This window comes from Pelodiscus sinensis, chromosome 2 (genome assembly GCF_052426305.1).
Source record: "Pelodiscus sinensis isolate ZL-2025 chromosome 2, ASM5242630v1, whole genome shotgun sequence".
Classification (NCBI taxonomy): domain Eukaryota; kingdom Metazoa; phylum Chordata; order Testudines; family Trionychidae; genus Pelodiscus; species Pelodiscus sinensis.
In genome coordinates this window covers 247,716,014-247,743,224 of record NC_143053.1, presented here as the reverse complement: position 1 = coordinate 247,743,224, position 27,211 = coordinate 247,716,014, and the positions used below count along the sequence as shown (strand labels likewise).

Below are 27,211 nucleotides of genomic sequence, written 5' to 3'. Positions count from 1 at the left end.
ACCTAGGGGGGAGAGAAACCAGGCCCATGGGGAGGGGATCCTGTGGGGGGAGATAGGCGCTGGTGGGCTAGGGGAAAAAAAATGGGCCCCTGACTCCAGCCTCCTGTACCTCCTCCATATCCCTAAGGCCCTGACCTGAAGGACTTGGGTAATGCCAGCTTAAGTCTACTAGTAACAAATAAAAGGAAGTACTACTTCATGCAACACACAGTCAACCCATGGAACTCATTGCCTGGGGATCTTATGAAAGCCAAAATTGTAACTGAATTTAAAAAAATTAGATAAATTCATGAAGGATAGATCCATAAATGGGGAAGAATGCAATCCCATGATCTGTCTCTAGGCTTCTAGCTGCCAGGTGCTAGCACTGGATGACAAGAGATGGATCACTTGATGTTGCCCATTGCAGCTGGGGAAGAAGGCCTAGAGGCAGATTGCTACAGGCAAGAAGCAGGTGGTCTGAAGAAGCAGATCTTAATAGCCTGCTATTGGGGCTCTAGGCTGAAATGCAGGACAGAGGGATGGACAGAGTTTCCCTACAGGGAAGCAAAAAGACTGGTGAAAGCCCCAGACAAGGGTTATAAGGCCTAGAGTCAGGCTGCAGTCCTCACACAAGGCTGCCAGATTGTATTTGGACAGGTCTCTCACTTTCCTCAGAAGCAGTGAGACTAAACCATGGCCTAGCCAGAGAGCTGAGTCGCTAGACAAAGGGGCACCCAGCAGACCCCAATGGTGTGTAATTGAGATGACAGCGAGGAAACCCTAATGCTGCCCAACTCGAGGCGGCACATTGGCTGGTGAGTCATTTTGTCACAAAGACCTTTGGCTGTTCTGTGGTAGGTAGAAATAAATAAGCAATCTCAAGTCCAGTTACTACTGGACAACTGTCCTTATCACAGATACAACCATCACAACTGGCACTAATTATCAATCACATGAGAGAGGCTGAAGACTAAACAGGCTAGGGAGGCTAAACTACTTTCTCATCACCAAGAGGTGGTCCTTTCAGAATGGAACTGAGGTGCATTGGCGGGGCAGTATGCAGTAGATGAAATCAATACTGCCTATGCTATACGTGTCCTACCTCCAGCACCCCTACAGACATCGTGGCTGAGACTTTCAAAAGTGTTCACCACTGACCTAACTCTTCTCTCAGGGTACGTCTACACTACAGCGCTAGTTCGAACTAACTTAGTTCGAATTAGTTAATTCGAACTAAGCTAATTCGAACTAACGTGTCTAGAACTAAAAACTAGTTCGAATTAGCGTTTTGCTAATTCGAACTAGCAAGTCCACATTGAGTGGACTCTGAACAGGGCTTAAGGATGGCCGGAAGCAGTGCCGGCAGGGCATAAAAGGAGGACTTAGAGCATGGAGATGCTGTCTCAGGCTAGCCGAGGGCTGCGCTTAAAGGGTCCCGACCCCCACCCCGGACACACAGTTCTAAGGGGTGCCCCGCTTGCAAAGAAGTTCTGGCTTGGAGTGCCCGGAGTACCCACACTGGGCACATCACACCACTCGGCCATCAGCCCGGCTGCACTTGCCGCAGGCTGCCATCTGGGGAGAGGGGGTAATTGGGGGGCTGCAGGAGAGCTTCCACCCCCAGAAGCCCGCAGAGCCAGCCCAGTCCTCCCCATCGGGGGCTCGTACCCCATTCCTCCCTCACCTCCTTCCACTTACCCTTCCCTAGCCCCCCTTCTTATTGATGTACAAAATAAAGATAACGTTTCTTCCAACATTGACTCTGTCTTTATTGAAAAAAACTGGGGGAGACTGGGAAAAGGAGGTGGGAGAGGGGAAGAGAAAGGCTGGGAGAAGGGAGGGCAACTAACATGATCAGGGGTTGGGAACAGGTCCCAGATGAAGAAAGGCTACAGAGACTGGGACTGTTCAGCTTAGAAAAGAGGAGACAGAGGGGGGACAGGATAGAGGTCTCTAAAAGCAGGGGTTGGGTGGAGAGGGTGCATTCAGAAAAGTTCCCATAAAGAAGGACTAGAGGACACCAAAGGAAAGGAATGGGTAGCAGGCTTCAAACTAGTAAGAGAAAGTTGTTGTTCTTCACAAAGCAAATAGTTAACCTGCGGAACTCCTTGCTGCAGGAGGCTGTGAAGGCTACAACTGGAACAGAGTTCAAAGGGAAGTGAGATCAAGTCATGGAGGTTGGGTCCATGGAGTGCTATTAGCCAGGGGGTAGGAGTGGTGTCCCTGCCCAAAGTTTGTGGAAGGCTGGAGAGGGATGGCACAAGACAAATGGCTTGGTCACTGTCTTCGGTCCATCCCCTCCAGGGTCCCTAGGGTTGGCCGCTGTCGGCAGACAGGCTACTGGGCTAGATGGATCTTTGGTCTGACCCAGGACGGCCATTGTAAGCTCAGGGCTCAGGGTCGGGGGTCTCAGTGGACCCCCTTGATTTTCATGCACACCTGCTCCTGGGTGGCCAGGCTGGCAGCTCTCCTGCCCTAGACGGCCACTTTCCTGTGCCTAGTGCGGAGATCGTGGACGAGGTCCACGATGTCCGCACTAGCCCAGGAAGGTGCCCGCCTCTTGCGGTCCAGGGCAAGCTCCCGGGAGCCGCCAGCCTGGTCCCGGCAAGAGGGGGTGGGCTGGGGGGCATCGGGTGGGTGGCTCTGTGCCGTGCCAGGTGCAGGGTCTGCTAGCTGGGTGCTGGCAGGCTTGCACCTGGCACGGGCACCGTAGCCAGCCCGTGCCCCTTTAAGGGGTCCGGGGCCGGGAGGGGGGCATAGAGTTTCCCTGGTGTTGGCCAGAGTGGCCACCAGGGAAACCTGGGGAGGGCTAGCCTCCCACTAGTTCGAACTAAAGGGCTACACAGCCCTTAGTTCGAACTAGCTAGTTCGAACTAGGTGTTAGTCCTCGTAAAATGAGGTTTACCTAGTTCGAACTAAGCGCTCCGTTAGTTCGAATTAAGTTCGAACTAACGGAGCGCTAGTGTAGCGCCTAGGAAAGTTAGTTCGAACTAACGTCCGTTAGTTCGAACTAACTTTGTAGTGTAGACATACCCTCACTGAAATTAATGGTTCAATGTTGAACATTTTTTTAAATGACGCCTTAAATGCCCTGTTACCAACAAATTCTCACCAGCAACTGTACACCGCACCACAGTAACTCTAACTCAGGAACCAATCCCTGCAACAAACCTCGGTGCCAACTCAGCCTTCATATCTACACCAGCCACACCATCACTGGTTCATTTACCTGCACATCTACCAATATAATATACGCCATCATGTGCCAGCAATGTCCCTCTGCTATATACATCGGCTAAACTAGACAGTCCCTATGTAAAAGAATAAATGGATACAAATCAGATATTAGGAATGGCAATATACAAAAACCTGTGGGAGAACACTTCAATCTCCTTGGACACACAGTAGCAGATTTAAAGGCAGCCATCCTGCAGCAAAAAAACTTCAAGACCAGATTTCAAAGAAAAACTGCTGAGCTACAGTTCATCTGCAAATTTGACACCATCATTTCAGGATTAAACAAAGACTGTGAATGACTAGCCAAGTACAAAAGCAGTTTCTCCTCTCTCGGGGTGTGTCTAAACTACATGGCTCTGTCGACGGAGCTATGTAGATTAGGCAGGACGGCAAAGGGAAATGAAGCGGCGATTTAAATCACCACCACTTCATTTAAATCAAAAAGGCCATCGCGCTGTGCTGATCAGCTGATTGTCGGCACAGCGCGGCAGTCTAGACGGGGAGCTGCTGACTCCAGAACCCTTCGTCGACCGATTCTTTATGCCTCATGAAACAAGGGCTTACAGGATCTGCAGACGAAGGGTTCTGGGGTCAGCAGCTCCCCGTCTAGACTGCTGCGCCGTGCTGACAATCAGCTGATTGGCACAGCGCGGCAGCTGTTTCGATTTAAATGAAGTGGCGATTATTTAAATCGACGCTTCATTTCCCTTTGCCATCCTGCCTAATCTACATGGCTCCGTCAACGGAGCCATGTAGTTTAGACGTACACTAGGTGTTCACACCTCCACATCAGCTGCTAGAAGTAGGCCTCACCCTCCCTGACTGAATTAACCTCGTTATCTCTAGCCTGCATATTTATACCTGCCTCTGGAAATTTCCACTACATGCATCTGACAAAGTGGGTTTTTGCCCACGAAAGCTTATGCTCCAATACATATGTTAGTCTATAAGGTGCCACAGGACTCCTTGTCGCTTTTGCAGATCCAGACTAACATGGCTATCCCTCTGATACCTGAACTCAGGTTTGGTGGCTAAAAAGACGTGATAAACTAGTCAACTGTAAATACCCTTCAGCAAACTCAATTTAAAATTAGCATTGGGTTAACATATAAAACATGGGGAGCAATTGTAATTTGTTAACACACTTGACACAGTATCTCAAAATATAAAAAGTATCTCAAAATCTCAAATGTCTGAAGATATATTCTGAATGTAGTGTGCAGCTATAGAGGTGGCAGACTCATTATACCAATATAAAACTCTATTGCTAAAGCTGTTAATACCCACTGCAATGTAATTTTCTTAAACTCAGCATTCTGCACTTACTTGTAAGATTTCTTTATTGTACGATGCTCCACCAGTGGCCAAAATCCTTGTTCTTGCCACTACAACGCAATAGAAAGATCAGTTAAATATAATCAAGATATACGCTACTTAACTGAGCGATTAGAGAGTGTAAGTGGGAATAAGACAACAAAGTTTCTATCACTAACTTTATCACTAGCTTACTGTGTGATTTGAGCAAATGCGTAACCTCTCTCTTTGCTAGCAATAAAACTGAGCATAGCCTTGCTTAGCCACTGTTATAGAACATGTTTCAATCCTTGGATAAGGATTATACATTATTTATAATTCCTATTTTATATTGTGGTATCAATAACAGTAAGCTCTACTGAAGAGGGATGCAGCAACAGACACAAAATGGTATTACACTATAGTTGTGATTTGAGGCCTGTTCCCATTTGGATCTCACTTATGGACGTGCAAATTGACAATTTACAAAAATCAGCAAATTTCTCAAAACATATCTCTTTGTGATGGTCACAATCACTACTCAGTGAAATCATGGCAAACTCCATATGTTTGAATGATAAGCATGTGTTTCAAAGAAGAGCAATTAGGGAGGCACTAACTCATTCTGATGCAGGGAAATCATAGTCTGCACTCAGCTCCTTTGCTAATAAACCCCCTGGGGCAGGATGCCAATCAGTGGGGATGAAAGGCAAGATTCAGAATCTGTGTGGACAACCAATCTGGAAGAACCAGATACTGCAAGGTAAATAATTGTTGTTCACTTCCAAGTGATTGTCCACACCCTTTCAACTCTTGGTGGCTAACAAGCTGTAAACCCTGGGCTAGAAGGCAGGAGGGTCTGAAAAGTGACTGTAAAATACCTACCTGAACTAGCAACTGCGCTGTAAGCTTGCACCAGAGAAGGGGTCCGCAACCTATGGCAGGTATGACACTTATGGCACACAAGCCAATTTTCAACAGCACGTGGGAGGGAGGTCTGCCCCGCCCCTCCTCCCCTGCGCAGCTGCTGGAGATCGCTCCCTCCTCCTTGCAACAGGTTAGGCTGCGGTGGGAGGAGGCAGCGCTGGGGCTGAGGTTCCTCAGCAGCACCTCAGCCAGGAACGGAGGCACTGCTGCTGCGGCCACATAGTCTAGGGCTAGCCCTGGAGGTGCTGCTGCTGCAGCCACGCAGTCGATGGCCAACCCGGGATCATGTGGCAGCAGCTCCAGCACCTCTGGCCTCCGGAGTCAGCCCCAGACCACGTGGGCCGCAGCAGCAGGGCCTCCAGGGCCGACCCCAGGCCACAGGAAGGCCTCTGGGGCAGCCCCAGATTGTGTCAACAGTGGCAGCAGGGCCTCTGGGGCCGGGCCCATACCACGTGGGCTCTAGCAGCAGGCCCTCCCTCTGGGGTGGCTGGGACAGCATGGCTGCAGCCACTGCTGCAAGGGAGCATGATGCCAGGTAAAGTCCCCCCTCATGCCCAGACCCGCTCCCACCTCAATCCCCTCACTTTCCTCTACCCTCCCCAAGACCCAGCATCCTCAGCTTGCTCTGACACCCTCCCTTCTTCCTGCACCCTCTCTCCTGGCCAGACACCCACCCTGCTCGTTCATCCACGTTGCTCCTGTACCCTCTCTCCTGGCCACACACGGCACTCTCTCTTGCTCCTGCTCCCTCCACTTGGCCAGACACCCTACTCCCAGCCTGCTTCTGCACCCTACCTCCCACCCAGACCTCGCAACCTCTCCCCTTTCTGCACCCCACCTCCCTCCCAGATCCTGCACCCTTATCCCTATCCTATTTGCTGGCAGCCCTGTCTCGCACATTGTACCCCTCGTTTTTGTCCCTACCCCAGAGCCTAAGGAGGCTGTACTGCGTCTTGTCATTTGTTTTATGCTTGTCAGAGCACAAAATCTGTCTTCATGTCCATACCCTCAATTCATTGAAGTACTTAAGCATTAGTAGTAGAGTTGATTGCATACTTCATTGAAAAATGCAAATTTCTGTAAGCCAAAACTCTTTTTTGTCAGGTTCAACAAAAGCATTGTAGGGAAATTATCTCAGCTATAGGATGGGATTGGTAGCCAAAATGAGACCAAGAGACTAACCCACCCCAGACAGACTGATGGTCAGTATACTCACCTTGGATGCAGAAGACCCAGATTCAAATCCCTTGTCTGAAGCAGACGAAGGTGGTCTCAAATCCAGGACTCCCACTTCCCGGTGAGTGTCCTAACCATGGGGCTATTCTGGGAATGCTCTATGGTTTTTCCATTTAAAAAAAAATAAACTCTCAGTTTCATCCGAATGAACAATGGGGGGGAAAATGAAATCTTCAAAATTTTCAATGGATAGGAACATTATTTCCTGCCCAGATGGCGAGGGTAGTCCCTGCTGATTTCAAAAAGACTGTTCATATGCTCAAAGCTAGTCTCACATGTAAATACCATTGCTTAAGTGGAGTCCATGGACAGCCTCAATTTATGGAAATAGATGTTTTGTAATCATCAATAATAACTGCTGTAGTGTTTGGTACTGTTATATTCTATAATGCTGAAGACCCTTCCCAAAAGAGATATTTCAATGATTAATTTTTTAATCACTAGACAGACCTAGTAATCACGATTAATCACTCTGTTAAGCAGTAACAGAATAACATTTATTTAAATATTTTGAATGTTTTCTGTTTTCAAATTTATTTCAATTACAACAGAATACAAAGTGCAGTGTTTACTTAATATTTTTATTACAAATATTTGCACAGTAAAAAAAGAAATATTTTTCAATACACTTAATACAAGTACTATAGTGCAATGTCTATCATTAAAGTTGAGCTTAGAAATGTAGAATTATGTACAAAAAACTGCACTCAGAAACAGAACATTGCAAAGCTTTAGAGCCTATAAATTCACTCAGTTCTATGTCTTGCCCAGCGATTTGCTCAGACAAATACTTTTGTTTACATTTGCAGGAAATAATGCTACCTGCTTATTTACACTGTCACCTTAAAGAGAGGATAGGCATTTTCATGGCACTATGATAGCCTGCATCGCAGAATATTTATATGCCAGATGCAGTAAAGATTCATACATCCCTTCATACTTTGCCTACCATTCCAGAGGACATGCTTCCATGTCGATGATAGGTTCTGTTTGATAACAATCCAAACCAGTGCAGATTAACACACAATCATTTTCATCATCTAAGTCAGATGTCACCAACAAAAGGTTGATTTTCTTTTTTGGTTTAGCAATTTCCACAGCTGACTGTTGCTCTTTAAAGACTTCTGAAAACATGCTCCACATCTCATCTCTGTCAGACTTTGGAAGGCACTTAAGATTCTTAAACCTTGGGTTGAGCGCGGTAGCTAACCTTTAAATTCTCACATTGGTACCTTCTTTTCTTTTTGTCAAATCTGCAGTGAAAGTGTTCTTAAATAGAACAACATATGCTACACCATCATCCAAGACTTCCATAACATGAAATACATGTCAGAAAGCAGGTAAAACAGAGCAGGTGATATAATTCTCTCCCAAGGAGTTCAATAACAAATTAAATTAATGCATCTTTTTAATGAGCATCATCAACATGGAAGCTTGGAACAATGGCCAAAGCATGAAGGCGATGTCTACACTACAGAGAAGATCAAAGCTGCTACAGTCGATCTTCCAGGGTTCGAATTAGCGGGTCTAGTGAAGACATGCTCATTTGAACTGACAGAGCGCTCCTGACAACACCGATAGTCTTGCTCCTACAAAGAGTAAGGGAAGTCAAAAGGAGAGTGTGCTCCCATCGACTTCCCACAGTGTGGACAGTGCCAAAATTCAATTTAAAATACTTCGACTTCAACTGAAGCTACGCAATTAATGTAGCTGAAGTTGTGCATCTTGATTCAAACTTATCCCCTTGTTTAGGCCTAGCCTAAGGGGTATGCGAATGTTTAGCACACCTGGTTTTGAGTACAGTTATGTAACAAAAGAAAAATCTACATTTATAAGTTGCACTTTTCATGATAAAGAGATTACACAACAATAATTGTATGAGGTGAATTGAAAAATACTATTCTTATAATTTTTACACGGCAAGTGCTTGTAATAAAAATAATATGAAGTGAGCACAATAGACTTTGTATTCTGCATTGTACATTTAAACCAAATATTTGAAATGTAGAAAACCAAAATTGTTAATAAATTTCAGTTGGTTTTCTATATTTAATAGTGCAATTAAAACTGTGATTAATTACACTTAATTTTTTAAAATCACAATTTTTTTTTAGTTGATTGTGTGAGTTAACTGTGCTTGACAGCTCTGCAGATTACATCTATATTATAATTAGTCTCAATTTGGCTTGAGCTAAAGACAAAACACAATGGAAAAGGTGGTCAAACAACTCTTGAGGCTACAAACAACTCTTCATATTCTATCTTTCAGAGAATCTGTAGTCAAAGCCCTGAACATAAAGAACAAATAAGTGAAGATGTAGTTTGCACAAGGGCGTCATTCAATTTCTAAACATACAGTGACTTGCTCAGATAGAGATTTTATGACACAGTCAAGCTCTGCAAGGAGGATATCACTTTCCCAAATAAATTAATCTTATTTTCCTTTTTGGTGGATATTCAGTGATGCACAAATTGAGTTATAAAAGCCATTAAGATCTCTGTCAATGTCAGTAAACGTATCAACCAAATGGCAGATTGATTCCTCAGGGGAAACAAGTTTCAATTATACCTACATAGAGTGACAGATCCCTGTCAAGATTATCACAACTATGTAATGCAGAAACAAGTGAAAAATAATCAATAAACCCCTGTGCCTGGAAACAAATCTGAACTTTTTCTGGTTTGCCTACTAGCTGAATTTCTCTTTTGCTACACCTGTTTGTGGGCACGATAGTCTCAAAAAAGCATCACATCCCAAATAAAAGCACCACATTTGAAAGTCATCCTGCTAGACACACACACACACACACACACACACACACACACACACACAAAACACACACACACAAATAAGTTTGCCTCACTTTGCTGCAGCACAACGGTCAGCATTTTAAAGAATGAGACTTGCTTTTGCCTTCAGCCAAATGGGAAATGCCTCATAGATGCCACTATGCCTATACCAAAGTAGGGGAGGAACACACAACATAAAGGTGATAAGGGCAAATAGTAGGCATCCAAATGAAAATTACACCCGCGTCTTGGGTAAATTGCTTCTTTCACCTACTTCTACCTATGCACACTCTAACCCTTTGTTTTTTTATATGCTGTTGTTATGCAAGCATCCAGCTTTGGATTATTGTAATAAAGGAATAGGTGTCTTTTTTTTTATTGGGCCCAGGTAAACATTAAGCTATATATTGCTTATTTTGTGCATTCTCCAAATTTGCACTAAGTGACTTCAGTGTTCATACAGAAGACCACTCTTCTACGCTGGCTCCCGGTTCCTGACCATCATGACTCTCTCCTTAGTTGCCCCAGAGTCTGAGTCTGCTCAACTGCAATGAGTCAGCAATTACCTGTAGGCTGTGTCTACACTGGCACCCCTTTCCGGAAAAGGGATGCTAATGTAGAGTTTGGAATAGGCAAATCCGCGGGGGATTTAAATAAAAAGCGGCAGCCATGTTAATGCAAATGCCATGGGGGATATTTAAATCCCCCGCTGATTTGCCTATTCCAACGTGCTACATTAGCATCCCTTTTCCGGAAGGGATGCCAGTGTAGACGTAGCCGTAGGGTTCATAGAATCATAGAACAGTAGTACTGGAATAAACCTTGAGAGGTCATTGAGTTCAGTCCCCTGAACTCATGGCAGGACCAAGTACCATCAGCCAGTCCACAGATAAGGTTCCAAGTCTGCACTTCCTACTCCTACTCCTTTCTCTCAGCACTTTCGGAGCATCATGAATTCGCTGATTTGCATTCTGTCCCCGCTCCTTCCTCGCCCTCCCAGAGCATGAACAACCACACAGGCTGGGGTTTTAAGCCGCAATCCCCTTACATTCACTGTGATTCTCCCCAGGCAAGTCTGACTAAGCATCTAGTCTCTACACTTCCATATGTGTCCAAGGTCTATGACCAGGAATGGTAGTGACTACAGAAACCCTAACAGCTTTTTCAAAACAGAGTACATTTAAGGACAAAAGCATACAGAAAAAACATAAAACAAAAGAAATATAAAAAAACATACTAAATGTGCCACAAATCGCCCATTTTCCACATAGTTGAAGGTTGAAGTCCTTCCAAACCTCCAGCAGATTTGGGACCAAAAAGCAGGGCTTTTTACTGAATCAAACAGAAGTCTCCCCTGTCAGGATAAACTTTTAACAGGCCTCTCAGCCTCCTGAAAATAGGTAAACCCAGTCACTGCCCGCTCTTTCCCAGAGGTCAAGCCCCAGAAAGTCTGCATATCTGTATAACCAGCTTTTGGATTTCACATTAATTATCTTCTGGTGATTGCAGATTCCACAGGAAATCCTTCAGTAAGCCAGAAACATATAAATACATACAACCTGTATTGATATAAAAAGCTGTGAATATTCTACAGGCTCACATTGCCTGGTCCATTTGCATACCATGGTCTTTGAAGTACTCATGTTTTCAAAGTTGGCTCAAACATTCAGGTAAATTCATAACATTAAATAAATAGTCCCAGGATAAGCTTGTGTTCATTATATCTGTCACAGTGAGCAGATCGCTGAATTAACTGTTACAAATATGCACTGTGGACCCAATCCAAAGACTACTGAAGTCTACGGAAAGACACCTGTTGAAATTCTGGAGAAGACAGTTCCCTTTCCTTGGTACAAGTAGTTCAGAAGTATCTACATATTCTAACAAGTTTCATGGAGCTGGAGCTTTTTTCTCCATCACGACTGTGCCCCTAAGTTAAAGAGCATGATGAAACAGGCATTCAAGATGCAACATCACCTCCTTGCAGCAACAAATGTGATTGCAAATAACTGCAATTTACTATTTGCAACTAAAGGCAAAAATCAATCACTTCTTTATTTCCCTAATTAAACCTGAAATTCTGCAATTTAAAGAAAACAAACATGGCTTTTGATTATAGATGACTTTATATTATTTTGTCTGATTTATAAAACAAACCCTCTAAAATTGTCCTCCTTATAAATCAACATATACTACCTCAAAAAGTCATGTTTCTCGTTCTTATGACCACCAACTTAGCAAAAGTAATCTCATGCTCTTTTGTGAACAGTTCCAGCCTTTTCATTGCGATATACCATAAGGCCCAACCACGTGTAATGTACTGAGTGCCCTTCTGTGGCCCTCCAGAAACCACTCAGCAGTTTGTAGCATCAGACCCTCAGTCACAGGCATCTCTGCCAGACTGTGATAAGGCACAGCTGCATATATTCCAGTCTGTTGTGAATGCTTTAACTCACAATAAACCGAAAATACCACTGCAAACCACGATTCACTGAAGTTTAGATCTAGCCAAACAAGGCATTGATGGCACTAACTGGACCCACCAAGTTCCAGATCTGATAAATTAACATAAATGATCTGCCCAGAACAATTCTAAACCAAGGGCTGGCAAAATCCCACCAAGCAGCTGGATCCAGCACACAAGCACAGCAAGAGCTTCAGCCCAAATCCTTGCCTGTCCCCGCCCCTGCGTACTGCCAGCCCAAGGGAGAGTGGGAGAGCTATCGTATCCTTGACCAGACCTTCAAGATGTTTGTCTAGTACTTGAAGGTTGGGAGGTTGAGAGTTGGTCCTTGCTCTGCCTGTGCCTGGTCTGGCGCTGTCTTTGTCTGGCCTCATATTGCTTCTGTGGTTGACTGAAGGGCATGGGCCTATATCTTTGTGTAAAATATTTTTCCTGCTTCCTCTTTGTTGTAAGCAAGTGGATGGCCAGGTTCTTTAACACAGAGTGGTAGTCTTTCAGAGTGTGTAGAGAAACATATATGGAGTTGGAAATAGCTTTGAGCCTTCGGAGGGATGGTCTTCCATGGCTGCTTGAACTTCTCATGGAAAGCCAGATAAGTGCAGCCAGGATGGTCTTCTCATCATCATGGCCATGGCAACAAAGCAAGCTGCCATATCTGAAGAGTCCAAGGCCGCTTGCAATGCAGTGCAGGAAATGAGCTGCAATGGGGCCAACAAATAGGCCTTCCTGCCCATCAAGTCCAAATGTTTCCACTCTTTGTCATATGGAGTGGCTCAGGGAGCACTTTGTTTCCCTCTTTGATTTACTGCTTCTTTCACCAGAGTGTTTGGGCAGGGATGGGTGAACAGAAAATCAGCCCTTTGAGGCACCACATAATATTTCCTGTCTGATCTTTTACAGATTGGTGGGAAGGTAGCAGGTGTCTGCCAGATGGATTTGACTGCGTCCATCAGGGCAGGGTTCATTGGCAGTACCAATTTCACTGAAGAGAAGGCATGCAGAATACTGGTTAGTTTGTGCTGTGTCTCCAGCAGGTTCACCAGTAGATCTGAGTCACCCTCTTACGGAGCTCCTGGAATGCCTTGAAGCTGTCTCCTGATGTAGGGGCAGGAAGCATTGGTGACGAGGATGAGATATGAGTGAGAGATGGAGAAGAAGCAGAGATTTCTTCACCACAAATATCTTCTTCCTCTACCACTGACCTATCCAGAGCGTACAGACAGAGCCTGTGTTGTACAGGAGGTCAGTGGCTGAGGCTGAGGCTGCTGTTGCTGTGTCTTATATAAAGCCCAATGGTCCTAGCAGGGCCAGTTGGTGGGCATTGGTACCACAGAGGACAGCTACTGTGGTGGTTGCCACTGAGGAGGTGGTTGGGCTTGCTTAGGAGAGGAGTACCCAGGTGTCTCTGTACCCACTATAGCCTCCTGTGATGGGGTGTATCAGCCTCGCACTGTGAAGGCTGAGCCTAATCAGGCCCACCTGGCTGAAGAAGCCCTGCCCCCACAACTCTGCTGGGCATGCTCAGACTGCAGCCCAGGTATAAAAGCCTGGAAGGCGGCTCAGTCTGGGCTGACTGCCAGAAAGGAAGGACCTCAGAGGGGAGCTCCTGACCAGCACCAGCCAGCCAATCAGAGGGAAGACAGCAGAGACTCGAGTACCAATTGGGACATCTCCCCGGCCGTTGATGAGGGAGAAGCAGCCCCCAGGGAATTAGTGGACCCGGCGAGCACCTGGAACTCTATCCCACCAGACCAAGTAGGAAGTGGCCCAGGGAGGGGACCAGAGCCGCCTCTCCCGCCCCAGAATCCTTGGTGCATTTTGGATGGATTCCCCGCTGAGTGAGTGATGAGTCCTCCTGTCACTCATAGGACCCTGGGCCGGACCCGGTGGAGTAGGGTGGGCATGGAGCCCCCTACCAGGAGTGTAGCGCCCTCCCATAACTTTGCATATTGACTCTGGCCAGGGGGCCAGCGAACCTGGCCTTAAGGGACCAGCTATTGACTTTGTGTATTGACTCTGGCAAGAGGGCCAGTGGACTCAGCTTTAAAGGGCCAGCGAGCCTTTCTAGATAACCAGTTCTGATTGAGCAGCCCATCAGGCCCTAGAGTCAGGGCCATGCTACAGCCCGGGATAGAGCGTGTGGGGTGGACAGTAGACCCGGGAGGGGGAAAAGAGAAGATGCCCTGCAACAGCTCCTCATCTGCATCGCTGGATAGTGGCAGTGCCAACCATGCAGGAGTAGAGAGGCTGAATCTTGCCAAAGTCGGAGTACTGTCAGTGCCGAATAGTAGAGTTGTCGGTATCGAGGTGACCCATAATTCCTCACTAGTCGTGAAGATCTGCAGTCATCAGTGCTGAAGGCGGTGCCACAGCCAGTGCCGGTGGGATTTGCTGTACCATCAGCACCCAGTGTTTATGCGTTTTCAGTGCCAGGAGTGGCATGGACACACTCGGTGCCAAGATGGATTGCAGCTTTTTCAGTGCCAACACAGAGTCGGAAGATGCCAGCAGTACCAGTTTACATTTTAACTTGCACCTTAGAGCTGGTCTCAGTGAAGTCCTGAGCCTATCAATATGTGTTGGTGTCTGACGATCCCGATGCCTCTCTCTTCTGTACCTTAGGTATGAACGGTACCGGGGGCATTTTATGAGGGGGTGGCCACTTTTTTGAGTGGGAGTCACCTCTGGCAGCTGAATGGGCTCACTTCCTGGACTGCTGGTCTGAGGCAGAGTCCTTGGCACTGGAGCCTAAAGGGGCAGCTTTCTCTGATACTGCCATGACTGCCTTGGCGGCGTCAAGTGCTCAGGGTCTGATGCTGGCTGCAGTGTTTTCCAATAGGAGCAAGTTCAGCTGAAGTTCCCTGGCCTTCCTCATGTGTGCTATGAGCTGTTTACAGTGCTTGCACTGGGAAATAAAATGAGCTTGTCCGAGGCACTGAATACATTGTCAATGGCTGCCTGACACAGGTTTTGAAAGCCTGCAAGATAGGCAGCGTTTGAAACCTGGGTAACCAGGCATCCCAGGGAGAAAAAAACAACCAAAGGGAAAGGCCCTAACAAGAAGAAAAAAAAATTAACTATAACTGTTGAACAAAACTAAGAACTACTGTCACAACAACCAACAGCACTAACTCACGCTAATAAAATTTTGAAAATACTGGGAGTGCAAATATCAGTTCTAACTGAAGACGACGGTGGCAGAGAAGGAACTAAAGGGATGGTTGGTTGCACATGAGGAGTAGCCACACTGGCGTGTGCCGGCTACCCTCTGTGCACAGCCTACCAAGGGCACTACCTAAATTTTCTGAGTAGCAGTGCAGGCGACGCACCCACAGGGCACTCCTTGAAGAAGAACCAGCCATTTTGCAGCTTACCTTGGCATGTGCATCACTTGAAACTGAAGAAGTTTTAATGTTTTGAGATCTACCGTAATTTTTATTTATGTTTACAGTTGCTCAATCAGGAGGCCAACAATTTTCCTGATTAAGCCATTAAAAAAAAAAATTCCTTGAGGACAAAATTGAACTTCAGCCTCTAAAGCTACATCTACCGTAACTATCAAGAATTCAAGAGGACATTTTTAAAAATGAAACTTTCTCAGGAGTGCTGCAACTGTAACATAATACTTAGGTTACAGTTTATAAACTATGTGTTTAGATTACTTTTAATAATTAAAAAATCTCTATAACACTGGAGAGGAAAATAAGGCCTGATTCTGGTTCCACTAATACCAGAGACATCAGTGAACACCCATCACTGTAAATGAGAGCACAAAAGACTCCAAGGCCAAGATTTTCATATGTGACTAGTAATCCTGAGTACCCCGAATTTTCAAAACGTATCAAGCACCCTGTCATGATCATGAGGGTTAGCCAGCAGCCTGGGGATTAAGGGATTAACTATATCTAAGCCAGGTAGAGTTGGCCAACAGGGATGTAGTTAGGAATTTCAAAATGGGACAAAGGAATTTTGAGGTTTTCCCTCCAGCTACTGAGGGAGACAAAATGTCTCCCTCCAAGAATACTATTTTCACTATCTGTAAGTAGGGTAATGTTTAGATAAATTCGTTAGGTTTTATTGTTTTATGGTTTGGGAAATGGGATCTGAGGTCTGTGCATTTTTTAAAATGGGTTTTGCTCTCCTTTGTAATTAAGTTTTAGCCCATGATGGGGTTTCCCCCATGAGTATATTAATTTGTGACTTTTGCATCTAGTCATTATGCTTGCAACAGGAATATTGTGTAGATAAGTTCTTTCTCTTTTATTTTTATTAATCTGGCATTGGTTAATTTGTGTGTCCTGGTTTTTACTTTAGGTGTGAGATTTCCCAAGTGATCTCTCCCCTGATTTTTCTTATCATTACTCGGGTGGTGGCAGTGGATTTTTATCCCCAAAATCTAGGTTTTTAAGATTTCGGGGGGGGGGGGGGAGTTTTATACCAAAGCCTGGAAAGATAAGGCTTTGGGGTACTTTTGCAGGCCCCCACTTCCGCATTTATCATTCCAGAGTGGGGAAGGAGCCTTGACACCCCTTTCCACACTCTAGGGAGAGATGTCAAATACTGGCTTTCCTAAGGCACTGAGTCATCAAGGTCTATACTAAATGTTAAATCCTCATGTTTAAGGGCCTCATACCATTTCTATTGCTCCAGTACACCTACATTCCTTTAGTCCAGTTCTGTTCAGACCCTAATTTTAAAAAATATTAATGTCTCAATGATCTTTTTTATATATTTGTGATTTCAGAACATGCAGGCCTATTTTTTTTTAATGAAGCCTTAATTGCAAACTGTTGCAGACTAACAACAATATACTACAGAGTTCAAGACACAAGATTGGAAGCTAATTTTATCCCAGATGCAACTCTGTTGACTTCAGTGAAGTAATGCATCATGCAGCAGGAATCTGTACCATTAACTTTAAAAAAAGCTATTTGGGAATATGCAGTTATAACAGCTATAACAGGAATAATGGTAAATTGACATGCAGGCAACAAGGCCTCTAGAAGATTGGTACCCTTGGTATAAATACCAGAGAGCTGTAACTGCAGCTGAGTCTGGATATTTGGGCTGATTTCCTCTCTCTGCAACTCAGGGAAGTAGATCAGAATTTTGGAACAGCAGTCTAGCCATGCTCACGCCACTTCGACTTGCTGCTAGATTCTGACAGTGATAGCTTCTTTTGCTCCCACCCTTCCTCTTATTTTAACTTTCCTGCCCATTTTTGCAAAAAGGGAGAGAGGGTGCAGCTGGGGGCATGGGCGGCGGGTACAATGGGCATGGGAAGGCTTTGCCTTCCAAAACGGCCTAATATGTTCTTCCCCATGCTCTACCATCAGGCCCCTTATGCCTGCTGTTCCCATGCCAGAGGCTGGGGTAGGCAGGCTGAGGGCTGCTCTGGCCTCACCGCCTGCCCAGTGCTAGAACTGGGGCCACTCTGGCCATGCCACCTGCTCAAGTGCTGAGGCTTCTCCGACTGCGCTGTCTGCCCAGCATTGGGTCTGGCAGCTCAGCAAGGGGCTCCAGTGGGAGGGCACGTGACTCAGGAGTTAGCCAGGTGGCACAGCACAGGGGTTGCGATGCCCAGCTCTCCGGGGTCGGGGGAGGGAGGTTGGGGTCATGCTCCCTAGCTCTCCAGGGCTGAGGGGAACTAGCATGGGGCAGAAGCCACAGTGGGTCTGGGGGCTAGCCTCCCCAAGCCAGGGGTTTATCCACCTCCCATGGGTGAGAATAGCATTTTCCCGCCTGGGCACTCCTTCTCCTTACTGGAATGATTAAGCCCATGGAGAATAAACCCTTCCTGAGCCTCCACTGCAGCACTGCCTTGTGAGATCCTCTGCCCCTTAAAGACCTGACAGAGCAGCCAAGAAAGCACCAAGACAAATCCAAGCAATGTTTAATATGTGAGGCAGTTTTCCCAGGCTCAGCAGAATAGGAGTTGAACCCAGCCTGGCCTTCCATCAGTAACTCCATTAGGTTCCAGGGCTACCAGCTGGACAGGTAGGTGGGATTTGTTACCCATCAAGCAGCCATGAGTCCAGTGGAGTATGGGGAAAGGAGGGGGGAAGAAATGGACCAGGAATCCCAGTGCTTTGGAACAGGAAGAGGTTCCAAAAGCAAGGAGGACTCTGGCCTTTTTCACTTTCTATATGGGCACTGGTCAAGGCACTGGTGCCAAGAGGAGCCCGATGCTACGGGTGCACTATGCACTAAAGCCAACGTGGTGGGTGCCATGTCCATCTTTGCTGGCTCCAAGGCTGGTCAAAGAGCAGCCTCCATGAGGAGGGTCCTAAAGTGAAGGTTGTGTTCCTTTTATGTCTGGAGATGAAAGTTTAATAAGGGTCTCTCATGGGCCTCAGGAACTCCCTCCATCTTATTATTGGTAAAATTAACACCTGATGATGGTTATGATGTTTTTAATTTAGCTGAAAAATAAGTACAGGCAAACTAATAGGTAGAATGATTTTTAAAATTGCCCTAAATCAATATTAAATTGTTCTGGCTCTCAGTGTAACTTAAATGGAAAGTTCTAGGTAGCCAGCCATTCACTGGGCTGGGCTCTTGTGAATTGGATGCTGTTGCCAAGCAACAGTAGGTGCCAAGGAATGAAATACAGTCTGTAGAAACCTAATAGCCTGAAGAAAAACAAAATCCCAATCTAAGATTTACGGCATATTTAAAAAGGAGACAGAGAATGTCACTTACACATATGCACACTATTAATTTATTGTAAGTATAATTAGTATGTTTTCATAATGCATAATTAACTAGCAAAACAAAAGAAAACTGATAGGTGAACTGCATTATATTTTTCTTTATTAAGCTTAAATAGAAAGTCAAAAGATTCTTAAGAATTACTCCATTAAGACCCAAGTCCTGACATCTACCATGAAAAGATTTCAGTCAAAAAATGCCATGTTGACAGACAATATTATAATTGCCAATGATCCATCTATGCTATCTACATACCTGTGTTTTTCTACCATGCTCATAGACACAGCATCTGATCATCAGAAAATTGTGTAAGCTTGTTAAGATTTTAAAGTATTTTAGCAAGTAAATTAAAATACATGAACACAGATCACCTGTTTGGGGATCCTGATTGACAATGTATTTTACTCTACAAATATAAGAGGAGGATTTGGACTGAAAATTTTGGTTGTACCCAATAGAAGGGACTAACTGAAAGCTTAACAAGATCAAGTTGAACCAATAGAAACAAAAGAAGCTGCTGCAGCAGCAGGATTGAGAGTCTCAATTCCATGGTCCAAATTCTTCCCTGCGTTAGGACCACTTTCGCAGAGTGACCTTAAATGCTGCATAGCTAGCCACAAAAATATATAGGGGGATCTCTAGTAGCACAGAACTGTCTCAGTGGCTGTTTTATCACCACCTGTCTCTGCAGCTATATTGGGGGTGAAGAAATGCAGGCGTGACTGGATTTTCCTACACCCCAGTGACCTCTGGAATACCATAATGGCCCCTTGGAGTCACTGGCAGTCAGAACATTCTAATGAACTGTCATAAATTATACTAAGTTAAGACAGGGGACCAAATTGGTGCACAGCCAGACATGAATAACTATGGCTTAAAGGCACCTTCCTCTGCACCTCTAGTACAGATATAATACAATGGGTTTTAAATTTTAATGACCCTGGATCTAACTTGTCTTATATTGGCACAGTCTCTAATAATAACTTTCCATCATATGAAATCACTCCAATTAACAATCTCTTTTCAACAGAAGCTTAGCATTGACATAACAATGGTTTATTTCAGATCCATGTCCAGGCACATTTGGCATAACTAAGTGGGAAAGTATACATGGAACAATCCTGAAATAACCTTGGCTTTAACTAGTGTTATAAAATTGTTTAACTATGCAATATTTTCGAACACATAGGCTGTGTCTAGACTGCATCCTTTTTCCGTAAAAGGGATGCAAATTAGACATATCGCAATTGCAAATGAAGTTTGGATTTAAACCCCCCCCGCTTCATCAGCATAAAAATGGCTGCCGCTTTTTTCTGGCTCAAAGCTTTGCTGGAAAAAAGCGCCAGTCTAAATGCGGATCTTTCGGAAAATAAAGCCTTTTCTGAAAGATCCCTTATTCCTCATTTTAAGATGTCTTAAGATGAGGGATACGGGATCTTTCGGAAAAGGCTATATTTTCCGAAAGATCCGCGTCTAGACTGGCGCTTTTTTCCGGCAAAGCTCCGAGACGGAAAAAAGCCGCAGCCATTTTTATGCTAATGAAGCGGGGGGTTAAATCCCCGCTTCATTTGCAATTGCGATATGTCTAATTTGCATCCCTTTTACGGAAAAGGGATGCAGTCTAGACACAGCCATAGAATTAAACAAGGGTTGATGTGGAACGGGGAAACACTGAAGATGATTTTGTATATCTTGGGCCAATACAGTATCATTTATAAAACATCACAAAAGAGCTCAACTCTAGTAAGAATAAGTCCATCATGGGGCTTTGGTGATTGATTGCAATAAATAGATGAGAATCCAGGACTCTTCAAAACTCTGCCATTCATACACAGAGTCCAATCAAATCATTTAGGTTGTACTAGAAGATTTACCTGGCATTGTTTGGGGCTTTCACTGAAATAATTTTTGTTTTTCTTCATTTAAATCTTTATTCTGGAACGGGGCGGGGGATATGGGGTTCTGTATGCACCAGGGCTGGGCAATAATTTTTGACGGGGGGCCACTCCAAGATTTTGAAAGTGGTCATGATATGAATGGAGGAGATGCAGGGTCTGGGATGGAGGTAGGGTACAGAAGGGAGCTTTGGGTAAGGGAGGGAAATTGGGTGAAGGAGGCAGTTGTGACTGAGGCATTGGACTAGGGTGCAGGGGGTTGGATTGTGACCTAGGGCAGGAAATTGGGGTACAGGAGGGGGTGCAGGGGTTTGGGTTGTGAGCTAGGGCAGGAGGGGACTGTGATCTGGGGCAGAGGATTGGGGTGCCAGATATGGGAAGGGATATGGGTGCAGGAGGGGAGCAGAGGATTTGGGTATGTGAAGTAGGGACCAGGAGTGGGGGGGTGGCAAAGAGATGGGGAAAGGAGGGGCTGAGGTGCCAGAGGCAGAGTCTGGCCAGGAGACTTACTAGTCAGCAGCCCGTTCCTGAATCAGGCTCCCTGCCTGCCCTGCCCCTGCAGAGGCTGCAGCCATGTGCTCTGTGAATACCTATGAGCCATGTGTTTCATGGCTGCCTGTTATTGAAAGAGGCAGCTCCCACCGGCCAGTTTCTGGCTGGAAGCCGGCCAAAGGAATTGTGCAGGGGTCAGGAGCAGCTCCTAAAGCTTCCCCTATCCCCTCTGTGCTCAGTTTTTAAAGTGAAACTGCTTCACAGCCACATTTCTGAGGGGCATGCGGGTGGGGTGAGGCAAGCAGGAAGCCTACCTGCCAGCATCTGCAGGCTGGATCCGGTGGCTTGGCAGGCTGGATCCAGTCATATTTTGCCCTTGCCTGGTATGCAGGCTGCACTGGGGAGAAAGGACAACCCCAGCTCTCTCTCACCGAAGCAGCTTAGGGCCAGGTGAGAAGCACCTGTCCTTGGCTGATACAGCAGACACAGCCGAGGGAGGACTACATTTCCCACAGCTGGTGGACAGGCAGACACACACAAACAGATACATAAACAGATGAACTCTCTGAAATATATAGTAGATAGCTGTCCCCTGCTCTGTCCCTGCCCCCTGCTGACCCAATGGGGTTATAGCTGTCCTGGTCCCACTCTCTGGCCCCTTGCTGCCCCCCTGTGGTTATTATGCAGTATAACTGTCCCTCCTACCAGACCCCTCTCTTTCCATTATATGAGAAACAACTGAATTCTAGGTGCACCCCATTGTAGGGATGTTAAATTGAGGTTTTTAGTAATCGAGTATCTCCCCTCCCCCGCCACCACTCCTACTGTGTTTTAAATTGCAGAGCCACAGGGGGTTTGGTTCCCGACCTGGAGCAAGCAAGGACTGAGCCAGGCTGCCTGCCCACCCAGCTCCTAAATGTAGTAGACTGGTCCTCCTGTAGTAGCACTTTCTTGTGAAAGTGGTTACTGAGGAGGGATCGGGAAGGCGACTGGGAAGTAGGCATGTTAGTGTCAATCAAAAGAACTACACTCAACCCCTACTCCTTGCTGCCTCTGTATCAGAAGCAGCAAGGGGGGGGAGACAGGAGCCAATGCCTGTGGGGAGCCAGCTTAACCTGATGCAGTATTGCAGAGAGCAGGCAGGAGCCGGTGCTCGGGGAGGCAACTTAAGGAAAGAAGAGCACCAGATTCCATGGAGCCGCCTGCCCTCCAAACCCAGAGCTGTTGCCTCTGATAGAGCGGCAGCAGCTTGGAGGGTGAGGGGGGCAGGAAGGAGCTGGTACACGCAGGAAGCTGGCTTTTAAGCCAGCTGTCCATGTGTGCTGGCTCTGTGGAACTGCCTGCCCCCTAAGATGCCTTTCACAGAGGCAATGGGGGACAGGGACAGCAGGCAAAAGCACCAGCTCCTCAGAGCTGCCTCGCTCCCCCTCTCCCTCCACACTGCTGCCAGGGGGGACAACAGAGCCAGCCTCTGTCCACAAGAAGCTCAGGCCCCACCGCGGAAAAGGGGGCTCCCTCCTTAAACCGGCTCCCTTCGTGGACTCGCGCCGTCCTGACATCCTGCAGTGCTGCCTCTGATACACTGCCTCTGATACAGTGCCCTCCCTGGGAGTGGGGCCAGCAGCGCACTGGCTGGTGGCCCCACCCCCGGGTGGTCGGCAAATAATTTTGTAACTGTTAAGAATTGTTAACTGCGAAGAATGGTTACACAATTATTAAATTAAACAATTTCTAACATCGCTAGTGGGAACAGGAATGGAAATTAAGTGAAAGGTGTAGCCCAGTTCCAGCATGCTCAGAACCCACTGGTCTGTGATGTAGGATCATACTTTTAGGAAGTGGGACAGGTGGTTGGCAAGAGTAAGGGACGAGAAAGATGGTACTCCAGGAAGTGGTAGGCTGCTCTCAACCAGCAAGTCAAAATGTTTGAAGATCCAATTTGCCAAGATGAACTAGCAGCGGCAAGAGCCTGGCCCAAAAACAGAGGGGACCAATGCCATGCCATTGGGGGAGGCAGATGAGGAACCTGGAGAACTGCCAGAGCCACTAATGGCAGAATACCCCAAAGAGAGAGGGGATCTTTGGACCACAGCACCCTAAACCCTATACTGTGGTAGGAAGCAGCCCAGAGAGTATGTCTACACTACAACGTTAATTCAAACTAACTTAGTTCGAATTAGTTAATTCGAACTAAGGGATCCAGACTAAAAAACTAGTTCGAATTAGCGTTTTGCTAATTCGAACTAGCATGTCCACATTAAGTGCACCCTGAACCGGGCTTAAGGATGGCCGGAAGCAGTGCCGGCAGGGCATCAGAGGAGGACTTAGAGCGTGGAGATGCTGTCTCAGGCTAGCTGAGGGCTGTGCTTCAAGGGTCCCGACCTCCACCCCGGACAGACAGTTCTCAGGGGTGCCCCGCTTGCAAAGCAGTCCTGGCTTGGAGTGCCCGGACTACCCACACTGGGCACATCACAGCACTCAGCCATCATCCCGGCTGCACTTGCCACAGGCTGCCATCTAGGGAGAGGGGGCAATTGGGGGGCTGTAGAAGAGCTTCCAACCCCAGAAGCCCGCAGAGCCAGCCCAGTCCTCCCCATCGGGGGCTCGTGCCCCATTCCTCCATCACCTCCTTCCACTTACCCTTCCCTAGCCCCTCTTCTTGATGTACAAAATAAAGATAACATGTCTTCCAAAATGGAATCTGTCTTTATTGAACAAAACTGGGGGAGACTGGGAAAAGGAGGTGGGAGAGGGGAAGAGAGAGGCTGGGAGAGGGGAGGGCAACTAAAATGATCAGGGGTTGGGAACAGGTCCCATATGAAGAGAGGCTAAAGAGACTGGGACTTTTCAGCTTAGAAAAGAGGAGACAGAGGGGGGACAGGATAGAGGTCTCTAAAAGCAGGAGTTGGGTGGAGAGGGTGCATACAGAAAAGTTCTTCATTAGTTCCCATAAAGAAGGACTAGAGGACACCAAAGGAAAGGAATGGGTAGCAGGCTTCAAACGAATAACAGAAAGTTCTTCTTCACAAAGCAAAGAGTCAACCTGTGGAACTCCTTGCTGCAGGAGGCTGTGAAGGCTAGAACTAGAACAGAGTTCAAAGGGAAGTGAGATCAAGTCATGGAGGTTGGGTCCATGGAGTGCTATTAGCCAGGGGGTAGGAGTGGTGTCCCTGGCCAAGGTTTGTGGAAGGCTGGAGAGGGATGGCACAAGACAAATGGCTTGGTCACTGTCTTCGGTCCATCCCATCCAGGGTCCCTAGGGTTGGCCGCTGTCGGCAGACAGGCTACTGGGGTAGATGGATCTTTGGTCTGACCCAGGACGGCCATTGTAAGCTCAGGGCTCAGGGTCGGGGGTCTCAGTGGACCCCCTTGATTCTCTTGAACACCTGCTCCTGGGTGGCCAGGCTGGCAGCTCTCCTGCCCTAGACAGCCACTTTCCTGTGCCTAGTGCGGAGATCGTGGACAAGGTCCACGATGTCTGCACTAGCCCAGGCGGGTGCCCACCTCTTGCGGTGCCGGGCAAGCTCCCGGGAGCCGCCAGCCTGGTCCCGGGAAGAGGGGGAGGGCTGGGGGGCATCAGGTGGGTGGCTCGCTCGATCCGTGCCAGGTGCAGGGTCTGCTGGTTGGGTGTTGGCAGGCTTGCACCTGGCACGGGCACCGTAGCCAGCCCGTGCCCCTTTAAGGGGTCCGGGGCCGGGAGGGGGGCAGACGAGTTTCCGGCCACCAGGGAAATCTGGGGAGGGCTAGCCTCCCACTAGTTCGAATTAAGGGGCTACACACCCCTTAATTTGAACTAGCTAGTTCGAACTAGGCTTAATCCTCGTAAAATGAGGTTTTCCTAGTTCGAACTAAGCGCTCCGCTAGTTCGAATTAAGTTCGAACTAGCGGAGCGCTAGTGTAGCGCCTATCAAAGTTCATTCGAACTAACGTCCATTAGTTCGAATTAACCTTGTAGTGTAGACATACCCAGAGAGATTAAACCCTAGTCAGCAGTGATGCTGATCCCTCACCCAAACCCCAAGACCATGTGATGCTCACTCCTTGCCCAAGCCCCGAGATGATGGTGGTGCTCACCCCTTGCCCTAACTGTTGGCTGCCACTCCCAACGGGAGCCAGAGCCTTTCTACAGACTCCTTTTAGCTGTGTGCCCCAACCAAGTGGCTATGAGCTAAAGACTGTTTGTGACTGTGTCCAAAGGGCCACAGCTTCCCGACAGGCTGTTAATTACTATCTTCTCCAGCCAAGTGGCTGGGACAAAGACTATGGTGCTTCATGCTGCCCAGCGGATGGGAGCTCTCCTCCCCAAGTTACTTGCAATCTGCCAATAGAGGCCAAGTGGCTTCCCTCTCTACTAACATGTCTCTCTCTCTCTCTCTCTGTCATCAGAGTATAAATTCCCAGGGACTTAAGGGTTGCCCTTAAATCCTGAAGGCTATTAATCCTCTCATCCATCTTTTAAGAGAAGAGCGAGGGGCCTTGGAATAGCAGGTCTTGTACAGTTTGCTACACCTACAGGGGAAGACCTGATAACTGCAGCCAATATGAATGCCACCCACTAACTGCAGGAGCCATAACTTGAACTTCTGAGTCTGCCACATCTAGACTTACTTGTAAAGCTGATCTGGCAATTAATTTGCCCTTCTCCATCAGAGCAGTGAACTCCTGTTCAGTTTCATCTAAAAGCCTGTCCTTAAATTTTAGGACATTATCCTTCAGGCTAAAATTGTACCAACCCAGCTGAGCCTGCTGGTTCACAATTCTCAGTTGTAAGCCTCCCATGGGATACATCTTCCTGCGAAAGAGGTCAAGCTTCCTTGTTCCTTTCCCTTTCAGGGCTGATGCCTGTTGACTCTGTCTCTCCCTTTCATTTCCAGCAGACAATAGCAGGGACAGGAGGTTGTAAAAGTTTTTATATCCCTCAGAAGGGCTGTATTACCTTTCACCCTTTTAGCAGTGAGACGAAGGGAGAATGGAGTCTGTCAAACTCTTAATGGAATCTACAATAGCCTTGATCACAGGGAAAGCAAGAAGGGAGGCAAGGATCCAATCCTAGAAAGACCCATAGAGATAAAAATGTCCATCAATCTGTGAAACTTTCCTTGCACCTCTTCCAGCTGAATATCCAGAACTGCAGATATCCCTTTTAGTAAGTCTTGATGGACCTTGCAGTCATCTTGCAAGAGTGAGATAGGCTCTCTCATCTGATGACAAAAAGGTTTGCCACTGTTGAGGAGATCCCTTCTCTACCTCCTGCACAAGACAGTCCCAAGTAAATAACTCCACTTGAATGGTAGGTACAGCTCCCCAGAGACAGGGAATGGTGTCCCTGCTGCACATGCTCCCAGTACCTACTTGATATAGGAGGGCTTGAAGGGAGTGGGGATAAGAAACACTGATTCCGAGTGGGACCCAGCTACATGCCAGCCTTTGCTCCTTGCAATGAGATCTAAACCATAGTAAGTAGGATCCCCACTGGGATTGCTCAAGTCTGGAAGAGTAGGATCCAACTTCAGAGTCTAATGAGGAAAAAGAGTTCGCTTTCTCTGACCATGGGTACTGGGGAGCCAAATTGTGAGTCTAATAATGGAGGCATCAGTGAGACCATCACAGGCTAGCCTCTTGATGCAAAATGCAGCAACGGTATCAGCCACCAGAACTGACCAATGCACTGGGGCTGGAGCTGGCATGAAGGTTCTAACACATCTGATCCTGGTACAGGGTGGTTGTACCTTGCCTGTGGTCATACCTGTGCCCCACAGGTAAAACTGGTACAAAAGTTCAGGAGTTCCCAAGCTGTCTCAGATGCTTCACATGTAGCTGGTACCATCAAAGGTTCCAGACCTGTGGTACAGCAAGCTGTGCCAGTCTTGGGATCACTGTCAACAGGGCCCTCCTGATCTCTGGAGTCATTCATTCCTCTTTGCATGCAGGCTGTAACTGGGGGGGGGTCTCTCTTTTTTGACACCCCTTCAGAGTCCTTGCCTCCATCTGAACATAGGAACAACCATACTGAGTCAGATCAAAGGTCCATCTAGACAGTATCCTGTCTTCTGACAGCGGCCGATGCCAGATGCCCCAGGAGAGAGTGAACAGAACAGGGAATCATTAAGAAATCCCTCCCATCACTCATTCCCAGTTTTTGACAGAGGTTAAGGACACCATTACTACCCATCCTGGCTAATAG

General features: G+C 46.8%; 1 protein-coding gene across 2 annotated transcripts in view; it reads right to left on the bottom strand.

The window, feature by feature from the left end:
- XYLB (xylulokinase) overlaps nucleotides 1-27,211 on the bottom strand; it is a 123,345-nt gene that overhangs the window by 18,910 nt on the left and 77,224 nt on the right. The window contains exon 16 of one of the 2 annotated variants that reach the window (XM_075922825.2): nucleotides 4,546-4,604. In XM_075922825.2, the coding sequence (XP_075778940.2) occupies nucleotides 4,546-4,604 (59 nt within the window). Of the gene's footprint in view, nucleotides 1-4,545; nucleotides 4,605-7,277; nucleotides 8,265-27,211 lie in introns of those variants that run through there. The other variant, XM_075922828.2, reaches the window with a different exon arrangement.